General features: G+C 39.8%; 1 protein-coding gene across 1 annotated transcript; it reads left to right on the forward strand.

Annotated features, from left to right (window-relative positions):
• The first annotated feature begins 1,614 nt into the window (after positions 1–1,614).
• LOC147903591 (signal recognition particle subunit SRP54 2-like) lies at positions 1,615–16,863 on the forward strand. The gene is made up of 9 exons (XM_087400143.1): positions 1,615–1,962; positions 3,403–3,502; positions 3,667–3,820; positions 4,003–4,153; positions 4,260–4,408; positions 14,642–14,742; positions 15,470–15,627; positions 15,724–15,838; positions 15,930–16,863. Exons 1-9 carry the CDS (start codon positions 1,732–1,734, stop codon positions 16,250–16,252), a joined length of 1,482 nt encoding a protein of 493 aa, XP_087256269.1. The 5' UTR covers positions 1,615–1,731; the 3' UTR covers positions 16,253–16,863.
• Positions 16,864–24,299: the final 7,436 nt, after the last annotated feature.

A 24,299-nucleotide genomic window follows, 5' to 3' on the forward strand; every position in this document is an offset into this window, starting at 1 on the left:
GTTTACATAATGTGATGGCTGATTGGCAAAGTTGTTGAATCGGCCACCACTTTGCACATCTTACGTGAGAGTAAGCTTTTTTCCATTGATCGCTCGAAGGAAGTTCTAGGAGTGTCAAAGGATCCTTTGCGTGCTAGAGCATTGCAATATTTTAAGTCTTTTCAAAATATCGTGCATAATAATAAATACTTGTTTTAATATGCCTTCCTTCAATATTTCTTTGGTTTTGAATGTTTGTGTGACTAATCTGTCGAAGATTTTGATTTCTTGAGCTGAAGTACGAATACGCCTATTGACATTTAGGTAATATGCCAGTATCTTGGTTTTGAATGTTTTTTGTACGTTTCCATAAGTGAGTGTGATTAATCCATCAAAGCTTTTGATTTCTTGAGTTGAAATATGAATACGCCTATTAACATTTAGATAATATGTCAGTATCTTATCCATTCGCGAGACTTATTCTTGATGCTACTCGATGCTAATATTCTCAGCGCTAATATTTTGGATGCTCAAAAACTTGATGCCCAGGGAATGGCCCGTTCCCTCCGATTAGAACTCTTTGGGAAAGGAAGCGCGCTCCCTCCCCACCCACACTATGTATGGTTATAACAATTATAATATAAATTATAATACAAAAGTATATTTCATTGCTTGATCTTTGTTGTATTTTCTTTATGGTTAATCTAAATTGATATACTTTTGTATCTTTAGATCCTCGCTTCAAGGATACACTATCATTTTCCAAGTAGACTCCTTGTCTTGTGTAGCTTGCTATCGTGTACTTGCTTCATACCCAAGTATTTTCCTCCTCCAAGGTTCTTCTTCATAATTTTCAATCATATTAAAAATTTCATAAGGCATACACTAGCTACACTATTTTACTTTTGCTTTGAATTTATGTTGGCTCATTATAAATACAAAAAATAATTATTAGACTTGCATATTGTGATAGGCTTGCACTCAATACATAAAGTGGTCAAATGTCTTTTATACCTTAGGCTGCCTACCACAACACTAGTTTGGGGATTCAAAGCTGCGTGATCGAACGGTCGAGATATAATCTTCGAGCCCTAACAAATGCTTGCTAGTGGGGGCGAGGTGAGAAAGCTTGAAAAACAGAAAAGGTTTGGCATCCTTAGGGCGTTTACACATTATGGCCACTGCCCAAGAAATAAATGAATCCTCTCCATGGGCGGGTTGTGGGCGATCTTGCCCATCCATTAGCCTTGGGCATGCCCATGGGTGGGCTAGTGTGTAAACGCCCTTAATTGGAGTATAAAGTTCGAACCCAAGCCGCTCGCCCACCCCGCTTCCTCCTTTCATTCTGTAAACCAGAAGAATCTCTGAGCCGCTTGATTGGATGGTGCAGATAAAATCTCCAAGCCCCGACGACTTCGACAAACGAGTGCTAGGTGAGGAAGCCTATAAAGGAGAGGTGATGGTGATGTGGCATGCTTAATTGGGATCTAAAGTTAGACTCATACAAACCCATCCCCACTTTTTCCTTTCATTCTACCAACATAGTCTTCCCCTTCTCTCTGCTAGTGTGGCATATTCTTAATTGGAGTAGAAAGTTCGAACCAAACCAAACCAACCAACTTTGTTGGGCTTCTTCTTCTTCTTCTTCTTCTTCTTCTGCTCTGCTCTGCTCTGCTCTTTTCTTCCCTGTGCATCCTTTCCATTCATTCATTCATTCATTCCATCTTGCAGCTCACACAAAAGTTCTTCACCATGGTGCTCGCCGAGCTCGGAGGCCAGATCTCCCAGGCCCTCCACAAAATGAGCAATGTCACCGTCATCGATCAGAACGCCCTCCGTGAGTGCCTCAACGAAATCACCCGTGCCCTCCTCCAGGCCGACGTTCAATTCAAGCTCGTCATGAATATGGCTGCCAACATCAAGAAGACCGTGAACCCTGAAGACCTGGCAGCCGGGCACAACAAAAGAAAGATCATGCAGCAGGTTAACGACGCTTCCGCTAATGAATCGTTCCTTTGATTGAAGATTTATTCGTTATGGTTTTTCTTAAATGGGATTCGAGAGCTTTGTGCGAAGATCAATTGTACATTACAGTAGATTGCTTCAATATTTTAAATCGTATCCCCATCCCTGCATTACAGTTATCCTCATCTTTACAGTGTATGTCATCTTGGAGCAGCTAACCCTTTGTATTTGATGGTCCCACTGCGTTTCCCTTTAACTTTCTCAAAATTACATCACAGTTTACCCATTTTAAACCTGCTTCTGAACACGACAGGTCAAGACATGACTACATGCTTTGAAGATGGTAAATTTACAAGGATGGGATGATGTGTTCTATGTGAAATCGACAAACGTGATAAGTGTCCTTTCCTGAGGATGAGACTTTAAGTTGACCAACATGAAGCTTACGAACTTGCCTTTCAGCAGCACGAGCTTTCCGCCTAATTAGCCCTGCAAAAAGCAATAAGATTGGTCCGTTCATGTTGAAAGATTGATGACAAAACAATTTGCAAATCTCTTCGGTACCTGGAAAAACTTAAATAGCGCTCTGCTCGCTAATTACTTTATAATATATTCTCTTTTATGCATTCCATTTTTGACCGTTCTCCTGCCCTCTTTTTGTTTACCGTTATTGATCAATAAATCAAGATTGTAAGTGGGTCCATCAAATTCCTAAGTAATGACTAGCCATGTGTTTATATGCACATAGACACCCACCCAGGTCCCTCACACATGCTACATGTGTGCGTGCAGCACATGCATATGCTGCTTTCTCTTTTTCCAAGTGGATTTTACCAATTCCATCAACTTGTAGGCCTCATTGGGTTGGGAGGAACAGCGACTGGACATGACTTAAGGTTTGTGGATTCCAAATTAGGTCTGTTAGAGATGTTCTATAGAGGGTACGATTCTATAACTTTTAATCAGCCTTGGACTGCAAAATAGGAAAGCATCACAGTAGTTCTAGATGCTAGGAGGTTTGTCACACGGGGCCTTGTCCCACCCAAAGGGACGCGATTTCTTCAGTAAATAAAATCTCATAGCTCCCCGAACGCTCACAGAAGTAAAATACCCAAAGGTGCAGGAAAAATCACAAGCAGCATTGAAAGTTTCTTTTACATTACTATAGTTAGTGCTTTGATATGTAAAAGTAGCATGTGCATGTTGTAGTGATGAGATCTCCTATAAAGTGAATGTTAAGAAGGGCTATGTCTCTTACCTAGTCTTAACCTGTTTGATTACTTGACATTGTTAGTAGTAGCAATAAGATTGAAAACCTTCTGGGTTGCTTTTTGTAAGCCTTCTTTCCACATTTTGTGATGTAACGAAGTGGGACAACCCGTGAAGAAGTTGCAGATTTAAGTACATTCTTCCCATATGGTAGGTCTAGTGACCTGATGTTTTGCATGTCGGGTGCAGGCGGTTTTCAACGAGTTATGTGCTTTACTTGATCCTGGCAAGCCTGTGTATGCTCCAAAGAAGGGAAAGCCCTGTGTGGTGATGTTTGTGGGTTTACAAGGTTTGTATGGTGACTAGCGCTATAGTGTGCCTGTCAATCGTTGACAGTCGTGCTCCATTTATACTTATTTGTGTTTTTTGTATCATCTTCTCCAAATTGTGTTGTTGTGTGGATCCCTTTATTTCGCACTCACGTTGATGTGCTGCAAATGTAAAATTGAACAGGTTCTGGTAAGACTACTACATGTACAAAGTATGCTCATTATTATCAAAAGAAGGGATGGAAGCCAACCCTTGTTTGTGCTGATACATTTAGAGCTGGTGCGTTCGATCAGCTAAAGCAGAATGCAACCAAAGCTAAAATTCCATACTTTGGCAGGTGCGTGCTCTATTTTTACTGCGGAACATTCTCATTGAGATTTTGAGCTACTACAAACGGAGCCTTCAAGAACAATTTTTTTCTGAAATGGTGACCGAATGATGTAAACAGTGCTTGAATAAATCTTCTTTCTTTGCAGTAAATATAAAGCTTAAATTTTTACTTGGAGATTCTACTGGCAGTTATACAGAGACAGATCCTGTCAGAATAGCTCAAGAAGGAGTAGAGAAGTTTAAGAAAGAAAACTCAGATCTGATAATTGTGGATACAAGTGGACGGCACAAACAGGAGGCCTCTCTCTTTGAAGAGATGCGGCAAGTTTCTGAAGTGACGGTAATATTTGCCTGTTTCTGTTAGCTTTTATATTTAATGAAAAGACAGTTGGGGACAAATTGTGATGCTGGCTCCTGTTTTTTTTGGGTTCGGGTGCACGTTTCAGAATCCAGATTTGGTGATATTTGTAATGGACAGTAGCATTGGGCAAGCAGCATTTGACCAAGCTCAAGCATTCAAGCAGAGTGTCCCTGTAGGTGCCGTGATAATTACCAAAATGGATGGTCATGCAAAGGGTGGTGGTGCACTGAGCGCGTAAGGCACATGCTTCCCATGTGATTGCTTTTATCTTTGCTTTTTTTTTTGGTAGTTTTCCTACGTATATGTTGTACTTTTATTTTAAATTGGTCTGCTTCAGGCTGAAAGTAGCGAAACATGGTAACCAGAGTTTTTTATTGTAGTGATCAAGTGTAATAACTGTGTAAACTCCGTTTCTTTCTAAGCTTCCATTGTGAGCATATCTTTGAAGAAAGTGTCAAGTCTATTTGGGTTTACGATTTATGCAAGTGCTTTATCTTCATTGAGTCTGCATGTTGAGTTTTGACTTTTAGGCTTACAAGGTCTGAAATGAAGAGGTTCAGCTTGCCTATCTGGTGGTATCGTATTTATGGGGATGAGACCTATTGCAGAGGAGCAGCAAGCGGGTACTTCTGGGATTTAGAGGCTCCATTGTTGAGGAGACAAAGGGATCGCTCTCCCAGCATTAAAAGTAGGTCATCGTCCAAATCCACTCCTTCAAGGATTAAAGGAAGGGTTGAAGGATGATTGGCAGCCTTCGTGGAACAACAGTCCAATGTTGTTCAAAAGCCTAGAGAGATCAACTTGAGGGTGAATATTGAGCTGGGAGAAGAAACAAGAAACTAAATTCAACAATGTTGTTTTTCTCATTGTAGAAGTATCCAGGTAGAGATGATTATGCTGGTAAAAGGGGACCAACCCAAGATGGCTAAGGTGATGAAGATTCTATTAAAGTGAGAAATTTGAGAAAGCACCACTAATTTTAGAAGGTTTTATCGCATCTGCTAGGAAAGGCTATAGTGCCGAATTGGAGACAGATACGAAATCTGGCAGTTCATTTTAGAAGTTGCCATTTCACCGTGAGGATATAATACTTAAAGCTAACCAGGCTCAGGTTAATTTCTGTCAGGTAGGATGCTGAACAGTCACAGCTGCCCCAGAAGTTTCAGATGTATTTCCATCGAAGCATGTCATTGGAGTGTGGATCATAAGATAGAGCTTCTTCCTTATGGAGCTTAGCCAGTTTTCAAGCAACTGTACAGACTCAGCCTCAAAGAAGATGAAATTGCTAGGCAATTATCATTAGTATGTCTGAATGGGACATGGTAAGAAATCGCTAGGCAATTATTATAGTATGTCTGTATGGGGCATATTTGTCCAAGTAAATTTCGCGGGGGAGCACCAGTCATTTTGGTGGGTAAAAATGATAGTATCATGCGTATGTGTGAGGTTTATAAAGGTCTCAATAAGGTGACTTTGTCCAGGATGGATAACGTCATAGATTGCTTGCATAGTGTGGCAGATCTCACCAAACTTGATCAATGTAGGGGGTACTATCAGATCCGTATTAACAGGAGGATGTCCCTAAGATGGGGTTACAACACGGTATTTGCATTATGAGTTATTGGTTTGCCATTTGGACTCACAAATGCAACCACTATTGACCCAAAGAAGGTCTAGTCGTCAATGAGTGGCTTGTTCTACAAACTGTCATGGAAGTGAGATCCTTTTAGGATTCACTCAGTTCTTCTAGACTTTGATCAATGAGTATTTGTGCATTGCACTACGATCTCTAGTAGGGTGGAAAGAGAGCAATTCCTTACAAACAGATTAAGTATAGATGTGCTGTTTGATTTATGCTTTGGATGCATGCTTTAGAGAATTGGAGCATGTGGTGACTACCGTGCCTGTTTTGCACATGGTGGATCCAAGTAAGCCATGTGGTTAAAACAGATGCGGCTGATTATGGCATTGGAGCAGCCTTGATTTCGAATGTGCAACCCATAGCTTTTATTAGTCAATAGCGGATACCAGCACATGTCAAATGTCCTACACATGAAGTTCATACTTTGAAGAGATGGAGGTGGCTCCAAGGTTGTGGTGTGTCCGGATAACAGTAGTGCTTCAGACCTGTATAGTCGCAAGGCTTGATGGTTTGAGCTTATGAACTTCAAAATCCGATAGAGGAAGCACTAATGTGGTGGTTGGTGCGTTTTAGTGGCATAGGTTTTGCAAAATCCATACTTCTCTTTCTGGTCCTTAAATGGCTTCTATGAGCAAGTTCATTACCTCAGTCATATTTTGGGACATGCCCAGATGAACCAGGTGGTTCAGGTTTAAGGGAGATAGAAACCTACATCAGTATTATACTCGGAGTAGTCTCTTGTTCCAAAAGGGCAAAGTCTGCGTAACAGACGTCCATGAGACAGGAAAATGTCCTCTTGGAGTGTCACAAACCCCTTGTGCTAACATCTCGTTGTTCATCGAGCATTGGCTTTGGTCAAGTAAGGTTTCTATTAGATGTGGACTACTGTTGAACTTTATGTGTGAGTGTCAGCAATGCCATCCTTTGTTAGTTAAACTTTCTTTTAGATAAATCTGCTCATAAGTCTAGGAGACTCCTTATTCCAACAAAGCATTGGTATTTCGATGGGCAGTTTTCTTAGCAAAGTTGTACCTTCGAATTTGAGTTTATGCAACGATTGATCTCTCGTGAGACTTGTGTAATCGTTCTTAATAAACTTAGTCAGGTTAGGAGATTCATAGATCACTTGTGAACTTAATCGTATAGCCAATGGAAGCTATTATAGTCTTCTTTAGGTTTAGAAGTTGATATCTATGATAAACGACAACAAGATGACCATTTTGTGTTGAATATCATGCGAATGTCTCACATTGACTCGAACTTCTCTGGAATGATTACTTCCATTGGCTGAGTGCAATCATCTGCTAGAATCTTGTAGACAATTTTTCTGCAAACACTATCTCATTTGCGCTCTCTCCCTCTCTCTACAATTGCACTAGGGCCCAGGACAAGAGTCGGGCTGGACCCCCCCGAAGGATTTTATTACTTGAGAGAAGAAAGAATACATAGTTCAGCGCAAAGCTGCCCACTCAAATCCAAAACGTGAATCAAATATTACAAGAGCTTCAAGCTCATTTCAAATTGGCAACATGCCAATCTAGACTAAGTCCTATTACATGACACTAAGGGCAACTCAGGAGTCTTCGAAGCACTTGGTCACGCGAATCGCCTCCTAGATGCTTGTTAGGCTCCGTAGCGCTTAGGGAAATAACCCTTCCTAGTAATTGCAACAATTAATTAAAGCGCACTACCATGGCACCCATTAATTGTTAGCGCTTTGCATGCAAATAAGGCATTGTGGACTAATTCTAGTCACGGTGGGCGTCCCCACTGAACACATGCACATATAACAAATATATATAAATATATTTATTCTCTAGTTGACTGGAGTCAACACTCTTCTTCATCATAATTTAGGGGCTTTGACCAAGGGTTGAGGCGCCTTAATTATAGTCAAGTCTCTCCAACCGAAGTTGGCACATCTTGGTCAACCACAGTTAACCTTCTTGGTATAAACCAAGTCTTCTTGACCGAGATCAGGCTTACTTGACCGAAGTCAAGTATCTTTGACCGTAGTCAATTCTTTGACCAAAATAAAACCTCTTTTGACCATAATTAACCCAGATGGAAAACTCTTTAATTATGATCAAATAAATGGTCAACTGTACTTTGACTTAGGATATTTACATTGTGGTGGCATCCCCTCAGCTTCTATTTAGTTGACCTCAACTGAAAAGCTTCCTTGTAAACATCCAAAAGCTGTGGATGATCGGACAGCATGTCTTCATCCATCCACTTGGCATCCAATGCCGTATAATTCTTGAATTTTACAAGACACCTGTAAAACTCCTTGCCCTGAGAGCCTTTGCGTACAGTATGGTACACAATCTGCTCCGTATAATTCTTGAATTTTACAAGATACCTGTAAAACTCCTTGCCCTGAGAGCCTTTGCGTACAGTATGGTACACAATCTGCTCTAGTTGAAGGACCTCCTCCAACTCATCCACTTCTGGTGGATCCTCTGATACTGGCTATGTAGGCTCTAGCCCCTGGAATTTCTTTAGAAGACTCACATGGAATGTATTGTGAATCCTCCAATGCTCTGGCAATGCCAACCTGTATGCAACTTCATTAATCTTTTTTGTAACCGTGAAAGGGACATAGTACTTGGAAGATAACTTTGCATACACTTTCTATTTGCCTTTAAACTTGCGGAGCCTAGCTTTTTCGAACTTTAAAAGTACCCAATCCCCTTCCTTGAGATCCAACTGTCTCCTATGCTTATTTGCAGCTCTTTTATGCTTCTCTTGAGACCTTTGAATTACTATCCGGACTTGGCTGTAAGCTATTTGGAGGTCTTTTACAAACTGATCAGCTGCAAATATTTCATCTTTGCCACAGGATAGGTGGCAGAATCACCTTCCCATAGATGACCTCAAAGGGGGCTTTCCCTGTAGAGCTGTGTACTGTATTATTGTAAGCAAAATCTACCAATGGTAGGTACTTTTCCCAGTCTGAACCTTGGTCACCCACATAGCATTTCAGCATATCCAATGTTGTAGAATTTGCTACTTCACTTTGACCATCTGTTTGGGGATGGAAAGAAGAGGAAAAGTTCAGATTTGTCCCCATATTATCAAATAAAGCTCTCCAGAATAGACTGGTCATTCTGGGATCTCGATCACTGACAATGGACTTAGGCATACCATGGTGCCTAAAGATTTGTGCCATGAAAAGCTTAGCCATATGATTTGCCTTTATGGTTTTTTGAATCGGAATGAAATGGGCTTGCTTGCTGAATCTATCAATGATAGTCCAAATCCCATCATTCCCTGACTTTGATCTTGGCAAATCAAAAACGAAGTCCATTATACTTTCCCGAATCCTACGGTGCCTGAGGCATGGGAAGAGGCATAAGTGGGCCAGGTGCCTTCCGTCTATCATACTTCACTTTTGGACACATAAGGCATTCGGTAACAAACTGATGTATATCGTTTCACATCCCTAGCCAAAAGAAATACCTCTCTAGTGCTTGAGTTGTTGTTGTAATTCCTCTATGCCCGGTGCATGCCGAGGTGCATGGCATTCCTCCAAAATCTTTTCCCTCATCTCTTGGGTGATGCATAGGCAGTCATCTTTCATTAAATACCCATCTTTCAGGGAATAGTGGCTGGTGGACTGCCCCTCTTGCATTTGCTGTAAAATCTCACCAAAATCAGCAGCTCCCTCATATCTTCCAGGTCTTGATGATAAGCAATAGTTACATTGTTGACCTGGGGTCTTCGGGACAAGGCATCTGCCACTCTGTTCCGAACTCCTGGAGTATGGACAATCTGAAAATGGTACATTGACAGCATGTTTGCCCATTTCATATGCTTCTCGGAAAGCTTTGTCTGAGTCAAAAAGTATCTTAGACTTTGGTGATCTCTTTTAATTGTAAAATCTGCACCCAAAAGATAATGCTTCCATGTATGGATGGCATGAATTACAGCCAATAACTCTTTCTCATAGATTCCTAGATATCTCTCTGCATCCCGGAGTCTCCTGCTCTCATAGGCCACTACATGACCATTTGATGCAATGCAGCCCCAACACATTCCCCACAAGCATCACAATCCACATCAAATGGCTGAGACAAATCTGGAGCTATTAAGATTGGCTCTGTAGTCAGCCTCTCTTTGAGTGTCGTGAAGGTTGTCTTTTGAGGAATTCCCCATCTGAGAGCTGCATTTTTCTTAGTAACATCGTGGAGTGGAGCGGCTATATCTGCAAAATTCGTGACAAATCTTTTGTAGTAAGAACACAAGCCTAGGAAACTTCGAACTTCATGCACAGTTTTCAGCTTGTGCCATTCTTGAATGGCACGGATCTTTGCCGGATCCATCCGTATCCCATCTTTGGATATTATATGCCCCAAGTAATGGATTTCCTCCAGGAAGAATTCATTTTTCTTGCTGTTTTCATAGAGCTGATGATTTCTCAGCTCTTGAAACACTATAGCAAGATGTTCCTTGTGCTCTTCTTTGGACTTGAAAAGAAAAAGACAATTATGTCATCGAAGAAGGTACCAGTGAACTGTCTGTAGGGTCGAAAGATACGATCCATCATCCTATTGACAGTAGTTGTTGTCAATCCAAAAGGCATCACTAGACACTCATATAACCTAAAAGTAGTGCGGTACGCTGTCTTATGCACATCCTGAGGTTGTATCCTCACTTGGTGATAGCCACTCTTTAAGTCTATCCTGCTGAAAACTGAAGCTCCATTTAATTGATCCAACACATCATCAATGCGCGGAATAGGAAATCTATTCTTGATGGTCATTTTGTTTGGTGCACGATAATCGACGCACATACGGAATGAGCCATCTTTCTTCTGTACTAGCAGTTTTAGGGCTTTTGCGCTTGGTTTCCCCTCGGCTTTTGAGGCTGATATCCCCTCTTTTGAGCTTTGGGAAACTCTCTTGTTTCAAACTTGGGGGTCATTGGCTTTTTATCCCTCGGTAACCCTGCCTGTAGTGAAGGCACACTAGTAGGATCCTGCATGTACATGAGACTAGCCACATTGGCTGAATGCAGGAGATTTGATATTTCTTTAATATCTTTGGTGTTCACTTGGGCGTGTATCTTTGGAGTGAGTCCTGCCTTGTACTTTCTGAGTTGAGTCTTATTAGAAATATTCTTGAAAGGCGAAACCTGCAAGTATGCGTTCCAAAATTTCTGGTTGTAAGACTCAACTGTATCTTGTGCTTCCATATGAATGCTCTCCCAACCCAGAAGGACATGATCTCGAAACTGTTTGGGAATAAACTGTTTATAGGAAGCTTTCTTGAAGTTCTTCCATTTCTTGGGTCTACATAGTTGGCTGTTTTAGCTATCCACCATGCACTGGCTGTACCAGTCAAGTGTAAACCAACCATACGAAGCTTTGAGGACTCGATGAAATTTTCCAAGCTGAAGGCAATTTTCAGCTTGGCCATACTGGCCATTGTAAGTGGCAAATCTTATTGACTTCCCACCGTCCTTGAACTCTTTAGTCTCTGCCTTCGTGCTGGAGTTCTTCTTCTTCTTCTTTTTCTTCGATGATGATGCTTCGCCACCTTCTTCTTGGGAAGAGGACCTGCTCTTTAACTCTTTTTGCCCACCACCACTTCTTCTTGATCTGCTCTAGAGGGAGGCTTCTCTGGCTTTCCCTCAAAAAGAGGTTGTACCATCCTGCGAAACAAGGGATCGCTTGTTGCCTCTCCCAACTGAGTAATCAACTCTCTGTAGGCATTCTCTTTGTTTATCTGTAAAGCCTCAGCCTGCTGTACCTGGTTAGACTTTGCCATTCCCTCATGGGATGACAGCTGTGAAGCCATCTCTGCAATTTGTCTGAGATCTGCAACTCTCTCACACACACTGTGTAAGCAACTGATGCTCAGCCTTTGCTTTTCAAGGAAGTACCTCAACAAGAGGGGTCTTGCATTCACAACTTGTGCTAGTAATGGGCTGTCAACTCAAAGCATATACCCACAAAGTTGCCAAAGCATCAACAACTGTATTGCCCCTTTTCTGGCTGCTGCAAAAAGCACTCAGAATGCATTTGATTCATCTTTCCAATGCACAAAGGCATACATTTTCTCTTTTCTGCAAATCTCTGATTTCTCTGCTTTTCTGACAGTAAAGGTCTGATAGATAGGTGAAAATTAATGGCCAACTAGATGGGTAACCGGCTGGTTACACTAACCAGACTAGTTCTGGTATGGTTTGGTTGGCTCCCAACTGAACTCAACCCACTGTAGTCTAGTTAACCAACTATGGTTTGGTTACTCAGCCAAGGTTAGTTGGTCAAACCTGGTTTGTCTAACCAATCTGGTTGTCATGCATCGCTAGAGCCTTCTACGTGTAGGGCAGAGAATCGACGACGGAGAAAGAAGAAATTCCTTTGTTCACGTCTGTCGTTGTGCCATCGCGTCAGCTTCGCCGTTATTGTTCATTGACTTATTGCCCTTCGTGATTTTTCGTCTGTTTGCATAAGCTGGAATGGAATAGCAAGGCCTATGCATTGGAGACCTGATGTCCTGGTGTCACAGACCCATCACCGATTTACTGTCATAATTAAACAGTCACGATGGCCTTTAACGTGTGTGGTTCAGGTCGCCAAACAATCCCATAGCGCTGGTTGAGACCTTCTTACTGGATTGTCACAGCCTAAGGAGGCCATGAACCTTAGCTCTGATACCAATGCAATCATCTGCCAGAATCTCGTAGACAAATTTTCTGCAAACATCATCTCATTTGCACTCTCCCCCTCTCTCTACAATTGCACTAGGGCCCAGGACGACAGTCGGGCTGGACCCCCCTGAAGGATTTTATTACTTGAGAGAAGAAAGATACATACTTCAGCGTAGAGCTGCCCACTCAAATCCAAAACGTGAATCAAATATTACAAGAGCTTCAAGCTCATTTCAAATTGGCAACATGCCACTTGTCTAAAATCTAGACTAAGTCCTATTACATGCCACTAAGGGCAACTTTGGAGTCTTTGAAGCACTTGGTCACACGAACCGCCTCCTAGATGCTTGTTAGGCTCCGTAGCGCTTAGGGAAATAACCCTTCCTAGTACCTGCAACAATTAATTAAAGTGCATCACCATGGCACACATTAATTGTTAGCGCTTTGCATGCAAATAACGCATTGTGGACTAATTCTAGTCACGGTGGGCGTCCCCACTGAACACATGCACATATAACAAATATATATAAATATATTTATTCTCTGGTTGACCAGAGTTAACGCTTTTTGATCATAATTAAGGGGCTTTGACCAAGGGTCAAGGCGCCTTAATTATAGTCAAGTCTCTCCAACCGAAGTTGGCACAACTCTCCAACTGAAGTTGGCACATCTTGGTTAACTGCAGTGAACCTTCTTGGTATAAACCAAGTCTTCTTGACCGAAGTCAAGTATCTTTGACCGTAGTCAATTCTTTGACCAAAAGAAAAACTCTTTTGACCATAATTAACCCAGATGGAAAACTCTTTAATTATGATCAAATAAATGGTCAACTGTACTTTGACTTAGGATATTTACATTGTGGTGACACTGAGCATATAACAATGCAAAACATACAGCTAATAAGCTGAGTCTATTTGTCTTTATTTATGGAGTGCAGCCGTGGACTGTTGGTCTGTAAACTATGAAGGTTAGAACTGAAGAAATGAAATTTGAACTCTACACACTTATGCAAAAATCTGAAAGATAAACCTGAACACAGCGAACAAGAAAGAAGCTAAGAACTACACTAAGTTGTTATTGCATTTGAAGGAAAAGATAACAGAGTAACTTCATAGATGGATCCTCCGCATCCTTGCTAGAATCTGCTAACACAGCTCCACAAGACTCTTGCTACACACTGCTTCATATCATGATACCTTGCCATGGTCTTTTATTAGAGGACAAGGTCTCAGCTGATGAAGAAATCATGGAGAATCCATAGAAGGAGCGGTGATAATCACGCCCCTCCTGCCAAGACTGGCCTATAAATAGCCCGAAGTCAGCCCGTTGTAAGCCCCTTAAACAAGCCCATTGCAGGACCTGCTGCAACCAGTCATCCAGCCCTAGACCAGGGTCCATCCTAGCCCTGCTTGCCGATCTGCACAGCAGCCCCTGGTACTATTCTACCGTCAGTCTTAAGGAATGTGCATGCTGCTGACGTGGCAGCCCAACTCATAGGTCCTTGTTCAGCCCATGTGGCAGCCCTATGCACTGCCCACATTGCTTCTCTCAGATCCCATCTTATGCTGCTGGTACAACCCCCCAATGTCCTAAAATTAAGTGTGTTTGTAAACGGTGTTTATTCTGCTTTTTTGGAAGATTTTGTTTCTTGATTTTCTTGTTTATTTTTGCTTAGTCACCTTCTTCTTTATTTCTTGTTTTCTTTCTCTTTTGTTATTTGACATATTTTAGTAAGCACTGGGTTTGCCCAAGAGACTCCGCTGGTTTTTAGAAACCCAGTATAGCCGCTTATGCTTGGGCACTGATGACGACATAAGTGTTGCTTTGCTTGCTAAGTATGTCTTCCTTTTGTTTTTCAAAAAAAAAAAAATCTTCTCCTCGTTTATTTTCTGCGTAGATTTTTGAACTTTAGAACAAAAAAAATTGAAAATTTGTACTATTGGATATATTCTAGTCTTACAAAGGTATATGTATTGTAATGTCTCAGTTTTGTACAGCTAGAATAATGATAGACTCGAAGCAACCAAAGAACTGGATCAACTCTGAGACAATTTGGACATGAATGTTTTGTGTATGTTAAAAGGCTTTCACTGTGAAGTAATAGTAGAACTTGCAATGGGAAGCAATAGCAGTGCTTTACTGTGAAGACTGAATTATTTTCTGTGCAGTGTTGCAGCAACAAAGAGTCCTGTGATTTTCCTCGGAACAGGAGAGCATATGGATGAGTTTGAGCCATTTGAAGTGAAACCTTTTGTTAGCCGTTTACTCGGTATGCATTTTTATGAAATATGAAGGTTAATTTGAATTCAGCTAAGTTTACTCGGCATGTATTTTTATGAAATGTGGAAGTTAATTTGAATTCAGCTAATTTCAAATGCACAACCCTATTGCCAGTTGTCTATTAATGAGAATGGGAGCCACTGTGTACTCTAATACTTTTAATGATATCAATCTCCGATTTTTTAATCCTAGATGTCAATAGGCCATGACCTACATTGCTAGGGAGCCACAAGCTAACTTGGTTTCAGCTCATATGCCCTTTCTGTGAATTTTGTATAGACAAGGTCTAGGTACACCGGCACTATTACAGATATCCTTCACACTGTTGCATGATCATTTAGATAGCCTCGTTCACAGCTCCACTGTATTGGAGAAGCCATCTGTATGTTGCAATTCTAGCTCCTCTTATCAGGTCTCATAGTGGTTCCTATGATTGGGAGTGGAGACATTGAATCCTACCATTGCTGACTTCATCGTCTAAAATCATATTGTGATAAATTGTCTTGATTTGCATTATTGAGTTTTAGGGATTTCTCTAATTGTAGCTATGTTTGGTTGTCCTGTCCTCTCTCAAACAGTCTCTGATGCATTTGTTGTGTAGTAATTTTTTGTTTTTTACAGCATCTTTTGTATGATGCCTGGAGACATTGCTGTATGAGAGAGAGAGAGAGAGAGAGAGAGAGAGAGAGGGAGTTAAATCTCTGTTTTCCCTTTAGGCATGGGAGATTGGTCTGGATTTATGGACAAAATACATGACGTTGTGCCCATGGATCAGCAGCCAGAACTTCTACAAAAGCTTTCCGAGGGCAGTTTTACATTAAGAATCATGTATGAGCAATTTCAGAACATATTGAAAATGGGTCCTTTGAATCAGGTATGAACATGGGACTAGAAGAGACAGCAATTTTTCTGGTTATGTATACTTTCGAAACAGCAGCAAATTTGTTACGTTGTGCAAATTGTATTTCAGGTTTTTTCTATGATACCTGGTTTCAGTCAAGAGCTTATGCCTAAAGGACGTGAAAAAGAGAGTCAGGCAAGGATAAAGAAGTTCATGACAATGATGGATTCAATGACAAATGAAGGTTGGCTCTGTTGCTTGGAGATAAGTACTAAAGTGGATTTAAAGCTGCATTTAAAAAAAAAAAAGTATACTGATATCCAGTTTTGTTACAGAGCTGGACAGCACAAATCCCAAGTTATTCACAGAGTCTCGGATTAACAGGGTTGCAAGGGGATCTGGACGCACACTGAAAGAAGTAAATGAGATGATGGAAGAGTTCAAACGATTAGCTAAGGTTTGGAGTAAAATGAAGGGGTTGAAGATACCCAAAAAGGGTGATATGAGTGCTATGGCACGGAACATGAATGCGCAGCATATGAGTAAAGTTCTTCCACCACAAATGCTGAAGCAGATAGGTGGCATTGGTGGCCTACAGAGCTTAATGAAACAAATGGGCTCGAAGGATTTTGCTGCTGGTTTTGGGGATAAACAGTAGATATGCTGTTTCCATTGTGGGGATCTCATTTGTAACTGGTAAAAGTCCGAAGGTTGTTCACAACGGCTTTCAAGTATTAGAGCTGCAGCTATCCATAAGAATTCAGGATAGACTTTGTAAACTTGTGAAATATGGAAATGCCTTAGCTATTGCGTGGCTGAGGGTTGCTCTAAGATTTCTGAATGGGCGACTGAGATTCCCCATTTTTCAGACTTGGGGTTTCCAAGCATCCCTACTGTTACAGAATATTTTTTCAATGGCAATGCAATTGTATTTTAATGGGAATGCTAAATGTTGCAAGGAAAATCATGCCCTGATTGCTGCTGTCCTATTTTGGACTAGGGCCCTGATTTTGAACTACTGCTGCTGTCCTATTTTGGACTAGGGAGATAAGCATTATCTTGAATGCGCCATAAGACAATCCTGAGAGAAAGGGTGCATCAACCACCCAGCATCTAAGATGTAATACAGGAGAAGCAATCTTTATGAATGCCAAATTGAAGACGGGGATGACCTGGTGACTGTGTGTGGTCCGTTTCAGTTGTCTCAAAGTAGTTTTTATGAAGTGTGGATCATTGTAAGATACACTCTTAGTTGGGATGGAGTATGAATGAGAGGTTAGATTGTAATATTTAAGTAATTTAGTCTTAAAAAATGTTTCGTTCACAATCTCAAAAAACAACAATAAGCATGACTAGTCCTTTGTCATTGATCTTATTCTACACATCTTTGTATCGTTGCACACTTCACTTACATATATCAATCCCTTTCACGTGGCTAGTTCTCTGCTTCATCATCAATACATATGTCGTGCTCCCTTGGACATGTGGGAAGGGAGTTCCCAAACTAGAGAGAGAGAGAGAGAGAGAGAGAGAGAGAGAAGTATGTGCCATCATTACACAATGTGTACACCTGCACGCTACCTTGAGAAGATTGGCTCTCCTCTGCTACATCGAATACTACATCCACAGCTCTTACAATGTCCATTGTTTCTGCTTTTTGCGTTTAACAACACTTTGACATCACACTGGTGTATCTAGGACCCAACCAGTTCAAAATGTAAATTTTGAAAGCTCTTTGGGTTTGAGCCGGCATTCCATGCAAGAAGTGACAGCATGTTGCCCTGAATGTAGTCTAACAACTTGTACATCCCTATTGTTAATCAGGCTTCCAGCAAGATGTGATAGTATTTGAAAAGTTTTTGGGTAGTTCCAATGTCAAAAATTTAAGATAGTCTCGTAATCTTTACCTAAACCATGGGTGCATAAAGCAGCTCTCTCAACTCTCAGCACATCATTCAACTTGCTTGCATTTTGTCTGTGAGTCATTTTAGTTTGTCCGCCATCGATCTATCCCCTTTTGTAGAGTTTGCCATAGAATGCGTGTGTGTGTGTGTGAGAGAGAGAGAGAGAGCATCATAGATTGTAGAAGATAATGGGCTAAGAAACTTGTGCGCATATACCTTAATCTTGAGACAATAATTGGGAACGGGGAGGCAACAATATAGTTCTTCATAACTTCAAGGTTCACTTTTAAGCACATGCATGAATTCTTGTGGTATCACACACTTAGGTTCTACAATTAGTTTGTCTTGCAACTATACTAATGATATTGTATAAAATACAATATCCACATTTTAATGGTTAGGATTTAGAACACTTCAGAATGAATGTCGTCTTAAGAGAGACGTTCCTCTCTCCAAACACTTTGGAAGCGATAACATACAATTGACAATACAATTAACCACAACATTGAAGCATAATGTTGAATAAAAGAGTCTATACCTAGTATCAAAAACATTAAGAACCAAGGTACTAGCAGTGAAATCAATGGATAAAAGCCGATTCTAGTAACGCAATAGCTAAAATGGTGGTATGAAATCATAAAGTAACTCTTGCCTTGGAAGATAAAGACTATCATAATAGAAAGTAAGAAATCAGATTTTCAGCCCAACAAGAATGATCGTGAAGATCCTTCAAATCTTAGTAGCATCACTGCTTTATTCATTGTGGTCTTCCATCCATCTAGTAGTTCACTATTGCACATGTTAATGATTACTGCAAGCTCATGTGTACCTATGAAACCCATTTGGATTCATGGGTCTTAAGCCTCTTTATCTCATCCTAAAGGCCAATATGCCCCTTCGCTTTGCTTCTTCCTTTGCCTTTGCCTCTTGCCCTTGTCAATCCTTTGATAACCGACATAAAGTTTAGTTTTTACAAGATTCAGATTGAGGATTATGGGCTAAGATGATGGAAATTTGCCACTATCAAATGGGACTTGTTAGCTCAACGGGAGCTTAATAATAGATGAACTCCAAGGGCATGGCTTGATTTGCTTCTAGGCCTGATGTTAGGCCTTGTGCATTGCTTTGTTAGGTTTGTGGCTGTTGGCAACTTTGTTTACATATCAATGCAATCTTTCCTTCTACATATGCTTTGATGAATTCAACTTGTTTAATTCACGCTACATACATCTTTCTTTAGGCGAGGTTTGATTGACGTTTAGTCATTTTGAACAATGTTTTCCCCTTCTCCATAGAGAACTACATTCATTCTACTTCGCCACATAAAGGACTTCCTTCTTGAGCATTATTGTGCCTTGTGGAGGCTCTCCTAAATCCTATTGTGCTCTTACTAGATCTTTTGAGCACACAATTAATTCAATGGATGTATGAGTATCCACTTATTTACCCTTACTAAAAATGTATTTTTGGAATTTGTTCTTAAGGAATCATTTTGTGGAAATTCAATTAGCAGTCCATGTCACCCATTCATGCATCAAGTTATTGCATGGACTTCTTGCATCATTTTTAATTTGGATGCCAACACATCCACTTCCTTAGTATTTTGTATTGCAGAGGTAGAGTAACACTACTTTTTTGCCATAGTATTTTCCTCTTTGGTTGGCAACACCTTTGGGGCCTTTGCTGTGCCTTGCCAATAACTTTTCCATCTTTGTATCTTTTGAAGTCTCAATAACAATAATATTTAGTGCCCTTGTTTCTCCATACTTTCCTAGTTGCCACAAGTATATGCCTCAATTCATTCACCTTGGATTCTGAAATTGATATTTATCTTTTGTATCTATTGTTTGACCCTTAAGCACATTCATAGCTTATGATTTGAAGCAGATTCATAGTTTATAATCTGAAAGAATAAAGACATCTTGAGAGGCTAACTTGTTGGGGGCGTGGGTACATGAGCACAATGGGAATACTAGGCGAGCTTTTAATGGTAGATTCTACAAGAACAAATGGAAGCCATTGATGAGGTTTCTATTTTCATCAATAGCTTCTGAGGCTCAACATGTGGCACAATTAGAAGGAATAATGGAGTCATTAGAGTTGAAATTGGACATGTGCAAAAGAAAAATTGTTGGAAGTCAAATCTGGATCATGTTCAACTCAAAGAATGACAAGAGATAAATAGCAATATGATGTCATGCCTTGGAAAAACCATGATACATGCCTTTTCATTACTATACAGGGCTTCATACAAACCTAATTGGCTATGATGCAAGGCATACATTGAGATGATATCTGATTATAAATAACATGACATATGGTGGTAATGTCTATTCCCACTTGCAACATCAATCTAGCATATGGTACTTCATAATGTCAAACAATGCATCATGGTAATCCAAAAGAGCAAGCGAGAACAATCTCGATAGACATGAGATGTATCAATGAAAATGAAAAATCCATCTTGATCCAAAAACATGTTCCAAACATGCCCGTTCGATGGTTTAAAATACATAGCCACAATGTTTCCAAGTCTACCCATCTAGATCATCTTCCAAATGAGACATGTAATGAGAGTACTCTAATCATAGTTATATTGCTTGATTCATAGGCAATACTTGAAACATCTTTGTGCATTGACCCATCCCTCCACAACTAGAAAATGTCAATAATGCAATCAGCCTAGGATTTGTGAATATATGGAAAATCCACCTACCAAGACAAAAAATCACGTTATGGACCTATTGTTGCAACACAATTTATTAAGTCTCATTAGGGTGTCAAACTTATGCAAATACTCAAATGTCTCTATGCCTCCTTAGATGTATGCACTTGATATCTTTGTTCTTTCAAATGTGAGATGATGACTTGCATCAAGACATCATATTTTTTTGGAAAGAGTGCTTTCTAGATAGAAACCCATGCCTTTATCCATCCTTGGGTGCTCATATTTTGCTTGGCCAAAAGATTTCCTTTAAGCATATGCACATTTGAGAAGGCTTTACAAGGTGGTTGAATTCTTGCCTCATCTCCATCATTATAGATGTAACCATAGGTGCAAAGTATAGTGTACGTTTGATGTAGCGAGAACCCCACCTTCCACGCATGAGCGCATACTCTAGGAAAATGCTTTCCTATGAAACATGTGATTTACCATCCCTCATTAGCTGTTAAGTCATGGCAAACTATGTAATTGCATGAGAGAGATCCTTAGACAAGTGCTCCACTCCCAAACCTATTGGGAAGTCGGCCCAAAATAATCATGCCACCTTTTACATACGAGCACCTCTATGTGATAGGTCATTTGCATTCACCTTGACCAAAAATTTACTTACATTGAAATGTCAACAAAGTTATTTTAAAAATTATATATGGGTTAGAGGGCACAAATTGTACTAAATATTGATGAGCTCACATGTCAAATGTGCTCACCATGCTAATGATATCCTCACAAATGACATCCACACTTATCAACGTGCAAAGAACAAAATATTGGCATCATTTACACATAACCACCTTAAACTACACTATCTATTTTGAGATGTATAGATACGGATAGATCGTACCAATAAGGCGTGTAGTAGGCTCGTGTGGTCTACCTTCTTGACTAATATCCAACTTGTTCTTGCTATGTTGTTATTTATAAGACAACTGCTACAAGGAAAATAATAATAATGTGGGCTCGATCTGCCTACATGTAATGTGAAAATATATTCTTCTTTCTTCACCAATGACCCCTACTCTATTGAAGATTTTCAATTTTGTAATACTAGATCCTTGTGCTGTTGACATTGGAACAACATTACCAAAGTAGAGGTTGAGATGTTAGAAGCCATCAGCTTCCATTTGCAAAAATGTATTTCATGCAATGTAGGAAAGAATGGGTCCACATCCTAGACAAGAGAAACAAGTCTAAGAACAAGGGATAGCACGGTCTATTTGAAAGCCGGCCTTATGTTTCAAAAGAGGAAGTAAAGGGAATATCAACTTCTTATGTAGTGGAGGTGATGCACATTAAACCATTCCATTTTCCACATGGTGACAAGCAACTCGGGGAGATATGATGCACATGCTTGAGGGGTGAACTACTAAGAAACCCTATGTATCATGTGTGTTGAAGGGGTACTTAAAAAACCCTTCACATAAAATTTCCACCCCAATAAAACCACCCCCCTTTGCTTAAGAATTAACATATTTTTTCTAAAGTTAAATTGAAAACCTCCTCTTACTGTTGTAATCCCGATAGATTTTTTGCTAGAGTTAAATTTTTAAACCCCTCCTTTTAATGCACGTGGTACACTAACATTTAATGAGGTGAACATTGAGTGTGCATGTCAAAACAAAGCCCAAGTATAAAAACAGAACCCAAGCATACTTGCCCAGGTTTCTAGAAGAGGACGCAAGGAACAAGTCATATCTCGCTTGCAAGCTATATATTATATCTTTTTGGATGTTTTGGGAGTGTGATAGAATGAGAAATGTTTTTCCATAATCCATGCCTTTATTATACTTAAATCATACTAGAAATGTGTCTTAAGGCATTGCCTACCAACAAAGTCCCATTGCACTCTTCCATACTTATATAACATTGCCCATCGCCCATGTCTTGAATGTTAATCTTACTTTTTTACACAAGGCATAGAGTACCCAATCGCATTCCACATTTACTCACTCACACAAGTGTAAGAAAGATCAATATGATGTTTTTGGCTATGAAATAGAAGCAAGGCTTTCTTTGTTTTGTATCATTGTCTTCTAAATTGTTTTAATATGTATTGTTAAGAATCCATGTACAAATAAGATGTTGATCCTCTTTGCTCTTTAGAATGCTCCATGCAAGTTGTAATGTTATGTAAATCATCTTAAAAATGTGTTGTTAAGAATCCATGTTACATAGGATGTTTATATGTCTTTTAATTTCTACAAAATTCTCAAGTGCACATACACTAACTAGTCCCTAGGGTGGGGTTATGAGGAGTGAGTGACTATAAAAGTGGGTGTGTTGGAATGATCAAATGTTGAGTATACCTATGGAATTGAATCATTCCTTATGAAATTATATAGAAAATCTTGGAATCTAAACTCACTAAATCTTCTTAAGTTGATACACACAATCTATAAATTATCTTATAAACTAATGTCATTGTTGAACTTATTGAGCATAACCATGAAATTTTAGGTAGAAGGAATTTAAGGTCATTCTAGAAGATGATGTGTGGATATTAATTTATCTAGATAGTGGGAGGTAGAGCCCTTATTTGAAAAGATATACTAGGATCTTGAAAGGTTGTGGTATTTGGTATGGGCTAAACTATGTCAATTATGTTTGTTCAATCTACCATTGCATCTCAATCTCTACCCTTTTCTTGCATAATTTCTTCTAAATTTATTGAATTGGTTCAATTTAATGGATGTGAAATATTTTTAACACGGATGAATGCCTTAAACTTTTCTTTCATAAGATTGATGCATGTCTAATTTTATGCTAAGATTTGAGGGTTGAGGTGTTGTATTGATCTAGACTCTCTAATTCCGGTTTTTGTTAATATTTTTCAGGACAGTAGATTTATTATTTGGCTAATTCTTCTCTCATTGAACCCCTAATATAGGGTGGTCATGCTGTAATAAATATGAAGAATGTTAACTTTTAGACATTGTGTACAACTTTTGTATTTAATGCCGACACAAGAATATACCATTAGAAACTTGCCTAGTATTCCCCATTGCACTCATCTATACTCCCCCTCCTAAGGGGCATGTATACACACACACACAAACACGAATATGCACATGCAATGCGTGCACACACACACGTGCACACACACACACACAGAGACAGAAGTAACGCACATGCACATGCACATGCACACGCACATGTGCACCTTGACAAAATATAAAGAGGGGAGAGGAGAAGAGTGGAGATGAGGAGAGAGGGCATAGCTAAGAGCACACCACAAAGGATTAAATGTACACTAGATTTAGTTGAAAATGTAGAATATATACAAACCCTTTTAGGGTTAGGGTATTTATTGCACTATGTGTTAGTGCTATGCACAATATCAAACATATGATGTTGAGATGGTTCCTCAACACCTTCCCTCAAGATCAACATCATAAAGTAGGCCTTCCCTCAAGATGATGATTCTAGGGAATCGAAGAAGGACTGAGCATTACATTCCATCACACCCCTTTGATGGGAATGTCCTTCCTCTGTGTCAAACCAAGAGCTTGTTGGTGCTTCTCAAAAAGCCCTTTGCCAAGTGGCTTGGTATAGATGTCTGCAACATTCTCTTTACTATCACAATGTTGCAGTGTGATGTCACCAAGTAACACTCTTTCTTTGATGAAGTGCTCTCTGACATTAATGTGCTTGGTCTTGGAGTGATATACTAGATTCTTGGCCAATGCTTGAGCTGATTGATTATCACAGTATATTGTTGTTGGCTTTGATTCATCAAAGTAAAATGTTTTTGACAATTATAGCCTCACATGCACCTGTAGTGGGTGGCCTATATTCTGCTTCTATGGAAGACAAAGAAACAATTGGCTGTTTGTTTGACAACCATGTTATAGCACCTTGACTAAGGAAAAATGCATATCCTTGTGTGGATCTCTTGGTCTCATGATCTCTTGTATAGTCACTATCACAGTATCCATGCAACCTTGGATGACTTCCTTTGTATTCTATTCCAAACTGTCTTGTACCTCAGATGTATCTCAAGACTCTTTTGGTTACATTCCAGTGAGACTGTTTTGGATTTGCCATAAACTATGCAAGTGAACTTATTGCATAACAAATAT

Source organism: Dipteris shenzhenensis, chromosome 3 (genome assembly GCF_047967505.1).
Source record: "Dipteris shenzhenensis isolate YYH24624 ecotype China chromosome 3, Dip_SZ_1.0, whole genome shotgun sequence".
Taxonomy (NCBI): domain Eukaryota; kingdom Viridiplantae; phylum Streptophyta; class Polypodiopsida; order Gleicheniales; family Dipteridaceae; genus Dipteris; species Dipteris shenzhenensis.

Bases quoted from the DNA above. Each gene is read 5' to 3' on its own strand.
- LOC147903591 (XM_087400143.1), top strand. From the start codon at position 1,732: ATGGTGCTCGCCGAGCTCGGAGGCCAGATCTCCCAGGCCCTCCACAAA. The intron at 14,743-15,469 runs GTATGCATTTTT...TTTTCCCTTTAG, and splicing joins TTTTGTTAGCCGTTTACTCG to GCATGGGAGATTGGTCTGGA. The intron at 15,839-15,929 runs GTTGGCTCTGTT...GTTTTGTTACAG, and splicing joins GGATTCAATGACAAATGAAG to AGCTGGACAGCACAAATCCC.